This window comes from Lipotes vexillifer, unplaced genomic scaffold (assembly GCF_000442215.2).
Source record: "Lipotes vexillifer unplaced genomic scaffold, Lipotes_vexillifer_v1.1 scaffold875, whole genome shotgun sequence".
NCBI lineage: Eukaryota > Metazoa > Chordata > Mammalia > Artiodactyla > Lipotidae > Lipotes > Lipotes vexillifer.
The window spans coordinates 1,797,685-1,803,515 of record NW_006792177.1 but is presented as its reverse complement, the minus strand read 5'-3'; the positions used below and the strand labels follow the sequence as shown (position 1 = coordinate 1,803,515).

General features: G+C 50.2%; 1 protein-coding gene across 3 annotated transcripts in view; it reads left to right on the top strand.

Moving 5' to 3' along the window:
- Positions 1–1,642, top strand: part of PCED1A (PC-esterase domain containing 1A) — a 5,347-nt gene extending 3,705 nt beyond the window's left edge. For 2 of the 3 annotated variants that reach the window (XM_007465392.1, XM_007465391.1), the window contains exons 7-8: positions 638–907; positions 1,255–1,638. In XM_007465392.1, the coding sequence (XP_007465454.1) occupies positions 638–907; positions 1,255–1,502 (518 nt within the window). In that variant the 3' untranslated portion in view covers positions 1,503–1,638. Of the gene's footprint in view, positions 1–637; positions 908–1,254 lie in introns of all 3 variants that reach the window. The other variant, XM_007465390.1, reaches the window with a different exon arrangement.
- Positions 1,643–5,831: the final 4,189 nt, after the last annotated feature.

Below are 5,831 nucleotides of genomic sequence, written 5' to 3'. Positions count from 1 at the left end.
GGGAAAGAGCAAAACAATAGCCGCGTTTTGGAGTTGGAAGGGAAGAGGGGCTGATGGAGGAAACAAAAGGAGACAGGGTAGAGTCACTTTCAGGGAGGACAGAGGCTCTTGGCCACGTGACTTGTCAGGAAGCGAGGAAGTGGCTACATTTTGTAGGATAAATGTTGAAGGAGTAGAGTAGGGTTAAAAGAGGTAGTGAGCAGTTGGTGAGAGAATGGCACCTGGGCAAAATACTCTGTGGGAGGAAATATGAAAGGAACAAGGGCCTACTGGGAAAAGGAAGTGACAGGATCTTTGTTTTTAAGAGAGAAGGTTTACTAAGCTTATTTATTGGTCTGTGGCAAGGAGCTGGGAGAGGAAAAAGCTAAAGATACAGGAGCTGGGCAACAGAGGGAGGAGACTGGAGGGGAGCATGAGGTCAGAACAAAGGCAAATCCACTGACTATTGAGACAGGCAGGGAAGAAAGAGCACAGCTTGGGCTTGGCCTGAAATGAGAGGGGATGAGGAAACCTGGGTAGGAAGTAGAGGGTGCTGTGTTCTCCAAGAGGAGGGAGTAGAGGTTTAGAAGTTTGGACAGCCAGAGTTCAGGGTGGCCTGGCTCTCCAGTCCTACCTAAAACAACCATCCCTTTCCTAGACCCATGGATTGAGGACTGGCCAGAGCCGGAACATCTCTTCCAGGGGAGCCAGGGGCAGACCCCAGACTTCAGGGAGCAGCTGGCCTTGCCCCCACCCTCTCCTTTACCCCTTCCCATGCATTTTCCCTACCCTCTTCCTCAGCCCTCCCCACTTCCTCTGTTTCCACTCCTGCCCCAGGATCCCCCTTTTTTCCCAGGCCAGCCCTTCCCACCCCATGAATTCTTCAGTTTTAATCCAACGGAAGACTGCTCGATGCCACCCCACTTAGGTAGGTGCCTCTACAACCTCCCAGCACACCTTTTCCAGCATCCCCTTGAACCTCTCCCATCCTAGCCTCCTGTGTCCAGGTGGGCTGAGAGGAGTTGGGTAGCCCTTGTGCCCCCCAGGCTTGGGTTCAGACACAGCTGAGTCTGGAGCAGCATCTGTAGACTCATTAATTAGCTCATTGATTGTCACAATTTCCTGACTTGGAAGTAGGGGAAGTAGTATTGCCATTTTGCAAATGGCAAATCGAAGCCCAGAGAAACTCACCCTGGAGGACCAGAACTGCCTGAAGGCAGAGCTGGGCTCACCCTGGCCAGAAGCCCACTCTGATAATGGCTGGTTCTTTTGTAGGATGTAGCCCCGGAGTGAACTTTGTGCCTGGCCCCCTGCCTCCTCCAGTCCCCAGCCCTATCCCCCATGGTCAGCACCGGGGCCTGGCCATCCACCGGGGGATGCCACGCTGTATTCACACCAGCCCCTACCACGTGCCAAGGACAGGAGCACCCTGCAGGCAGCGTCCCAGACACTCAGACAGGCTGATCCATACATACAAACTGGACAGATGGCCTCCTGCCCATTCGGGGACGTGGCCTGGGTAGAGTGGATCTTATGCTGGGGCTGAATGTGCCAGTGGCCCTGCAGTGCCTGCTTGCCACCCCAGGTGCTGGGCCAGGGTATCTTGCTATGCCTGGCATTGTTGTCCATTGCTGTCACCAATAAAGGCATGGAAGAACAGAGTAGCATCTTTCTGTGTAAGGGAGTAGGTCTCCCAGCCATGATCTTAAAAGTTGGGGAGGCTGCCTCTGGGCTCTCTGCGACCTTGGACCTTTCAACCCACGCTGTTTAGAAATCACTGAATGCATCCTTCCTACTGCCTCACACACTTGTTTACACCCTCACCAGAACACACGTGTACTTAACAAAGACCCTGGAGGGGTTCTCTGTTGTCAGCAGCTCTTTGGGATTGGGGAATATCAAGGGCTGAGTTGAAATTGTCAATATTTTATATGCAGTTTGGAATCTGGCTAGATCTCACCTATACCAGTCTCACACATTCATGTGTATGTTCAATACTCATCTGCTCCTGGAGATACAAGACACATACCTTGCACAATTTCTTGGCACATGGTAGACACTCATTAAGTGGTTGGAACTAAACAAAAAGCTCCCGAGCCCATGTGGGAGACTGATTAGACCCCTCCTCCTCTCAGAAATCAGCCAAGCAAAAGTGAAAATGAGAAACAGAAATGTAAATACCATATCTGATGACCAGAAAAGAGCAGAAACTCCAAACAATGAATTAGGTGGATAGGCTGAAAAACGCAGTGGAACCACTGCTTGGTACAAATCAGTTTGGAAATTCTTGGGCAGCATTTACTAAAGTTGAACATTTATGTACTCTGTGATTCATCAATTTCACTTCAAGAGAAATGAGTACATCTAGACAGATCTACCAAAAGACCTGTGCAAGAATATTCATAGAAGTTTTTTTCACAGTAGCCAAAACTTGGAAACAAGCCAAATGTCCATCAACAGGAGAGTGGGGGCTTCCCTGGTGGCGCAGTGGCTAGGAATCCGCCTGCCAATGCAGGGGACACGGGTTTGAGCCCTGGTCTGGGAGGATCCCATATGCCACGGAGCAACTAGGCACATGAGCCACAGCTGCTGAGCCTGTGCTCTGGAGCCTGTGAGCCACAACTGCTGAGCCTCTGTGCCACAGCTGGTGAAGCCCGCGTGCCTTGAGCCTGTGCTCTGCAGCAGGGGAAGCCACCACAATGAGAAGCCCGCGCACTGCAATGAAGAGTAGCCCCTGCTCGCCGCAACTAGAGAAAGCCCACGCACAGCAATGAGGACCCAATGCAGCCAAAAACAAATTAATTTAAAACAAAAAAGGAGAGTGGATATTTGTCCCATACAATGGGATAGTAATAAAGGAAAACAAAATGCTGATAGATGGAATGACATGGATAAATCTCACAAATATAATGTTGAAAGAAGCCAGAAACTAGAGTACATTTTATATGATTTTATTCTGCATGATTTCAAGAATAGGCTAATCTATGGTGATAGAAATCAGAATTGTGGTTACCTTTTGGGGGAGGTGTTGATTGGGAAAGGGCATGATGGAACTACCTGGGATGATGGAAAAGTTGTATTTGGCTGGTAGTTACATGGCCACACAAAGACACACAAATACGTTAAAGTTTATTGAGCCAGAGACCTCCCTGGAAGTCCAGTGATTAAGACTCTGCCCTTCCAATGCAGGGGTATGGGTTCAATCCCAGGTCGGCCTGCATGCCGTGCAGTGAGGGCAAAAAATAAAATTTTTTAAATTGAGCCATACCCTCGATATTTGTGCATTTTATTCATATGTAAAATGTATGAATTATATGTCAATTAAAAGGGAACCAGTGGAGTTTCCTGGTGGCCTACTGGTTAGGATTCACTGCCATGGCCTGGTTCAATCCCTGGTCAGGAACTGAGATCCCACAAGTCGTGCAGTTTGGCCAAAAAAAAAAAAAAGGAATCAGGATATCCAGGAGTGGTTTAACATTAAGACACCTAAAGGGCTTCCCTGGTGGTGCAGTGGTTGAGAGTCCGCCTGCCGATGCAGGGGACGCGGGTTTGTGCCCCGGTCCGGGAGGATCCCACATGCCGTGGAGCAGCTGGGCCCGTGAGCCATGGCCGCTGGGCCTGCACGTCTGGAGCCTGTGCTCTGCAACGGGAGGGGCCACAACAGTGAGAAGCCCACAAAAAAAAAAAAAAAAAAAAAAAAAGACACCTAAAAATTTAATTCACCATATAAACAGAATAAAGCAGAATAAGTAGTCCTTGTAGTAGATGAAGAAAAAAAAATTTTTTAACATTCGACATCCACTCATGATCAAAACTGCTACTAGCAAACTAGGAGTAGAAAGGAATTTCCTTGACTGGATAAAGGTTAACTATCAAAACTCCACAATAATTCTTAATAGTGGAAACTTAGCAGTTCTTTTAAAATCAGGATCAAGTCAAAGTTACCTGTGAACAGCAATTCCATATACCATCGTCTGGGAATTCCAGCTTGTATAGTCAGAAGATGAACACAAAGGAAGAGGACCTATTCTTACAACATGTGGGTTTTAGATGGCTGTGGTATCCTTGGGTTTAGAGGGCTTCACAACTTACATATATGTTACAAATATTTTGCAAGTATACAGTATCACAAATCAATTTTAAAATCTTTTTTGGTTGTAGACATTTGAAGACACAGGCCAGAAAATATGATAAAAGCTACAGCTCCTAAGTTCTTTTATTTTGAAGATGGAAAATATTTGAAAGGTAATAGAAATGTTTGCTCAGCAGAAAATAACTTGTCCAAAGTTGGTTGCATCCAGATCCTGACAGAACCTTACAAAAGACAGGTCTTTACCCCCGGAAGAATGGAATAATAGACTAGGGTTGGGACAGCAGTCGGAGACTGAAGCCGGCTAGATTGGGCCCTTCCTTCTCCTGGATTCTCATGAGCTCTGCCCTCGATGCCTCTGGGTTTCAGGCTGGGGAACTCAGGCTAGAGTTTTGGGTTAAGGAGATTTTGAGGAGTCAATGAAGCCGCCAGTGGGCCGGAGATGCTCCTTCCTGGCCCCAGGATCTACCCTCTCCGCCACTGCCGGCCCGGCCCGGGAGATACCTCTCCCCCTCCTCATTTCCTTCCCACACCCAGCCAAGCCCGACTCTTCGTAGCCAGAGCTGGAGGTCTCCGCCAGGGGAGCAAGCCATGCACCGAGTCAAGGGGCTGCGATTCCGGGGGTGGGGTGGTGGGGGAGATGTTGATTTACGGGGGTGGCTAGCACTTACCCTATGTGGGTGCCCACAGCCCCCTGGCTGGGCTAGGGATTTCCTTCCCAACATCAGGCCCTTGCCCACCCAACTGTGCCTCCACGGTCAACGCGCGAGCTCGGCGCTCTCCACCTGTCGCCCTGACCCCTCTCCCGCGCACCTGAGCCTAGAGGTCGCTCCTGGGGCAACCTCCCCGCGCAGCGCAGGTCTTCTCCTCCTCCTCCCCCAAGGATCCAGTCGGCCCCCTCCTTCTCTGTGGCCACGGACTCTCGGCGAGTAGAGCTGCTCCCCTCACCCGCTAGCGGGGGCGGAGCCGCCCCCTTTCCCCGGCACAGAAACGTCTGGGTGAGAGCGCCCCCTCCCGGCTTCCCGTAGCTGGTCCTGAGCGGTTCCCTGGGCGCCGCACCGCCTGCTTCCAGGGACCCCTCTTCTTCCCTCTAGGGTGGCCACTGACAACTCTACCTCAAGTGGAGCCCCCAGCCTTATGATCCCCCTTGACGCCGCCCTCTCTGACCCTCCCGTATCCTGGCCCCTCCTACTCATTGCTCCCCGGTCCTTGGGGCAGAGGAAAGTCCTACCGGGCGCTCTTGCTCCTAGGCGCCCCCCCAGGGTGCGTGTGTGCCTCTGTGGATCCTCTCTCTGCTTTCTCACATGCAAGGCCCCTCGCGGCTGACACCTCCTCCACTCCGGTTCTTTATGCTCCGCCTGATCTGATTATTTTTCTGGCCAGGCCACAAGCGTTACTGGAACCCCACCCCATCTGAGCCCGCTGCGGGGTTGGATGGGGTAGGGCCAGAAAAGAAAACTCACCCAACCTCCCAGGTCATTGAGGCCAGTGGGACAGCTTTCCCTTCTTGGCCCAAACGGAAGGGCTTAGAACTTTATTCCAGCATGTTCATTCTCCCTAGGCTTGCATTATTAAGCGTTTTAAGTCTAAATGGAATACTTTGTCTACATTTAAAGTAATTTCAGGAGTTATGTTTTTCTTTCCTCTCTGCAAGGTCCCTCACTTTATTTCCTTTTATCTGTGTACTCCATCCCATTTGGCTGGCTCTAGAGTTCGCCATTCCATTCTATTTTTTGTTCTTATCAAAAAAAAAAAAAAAAAA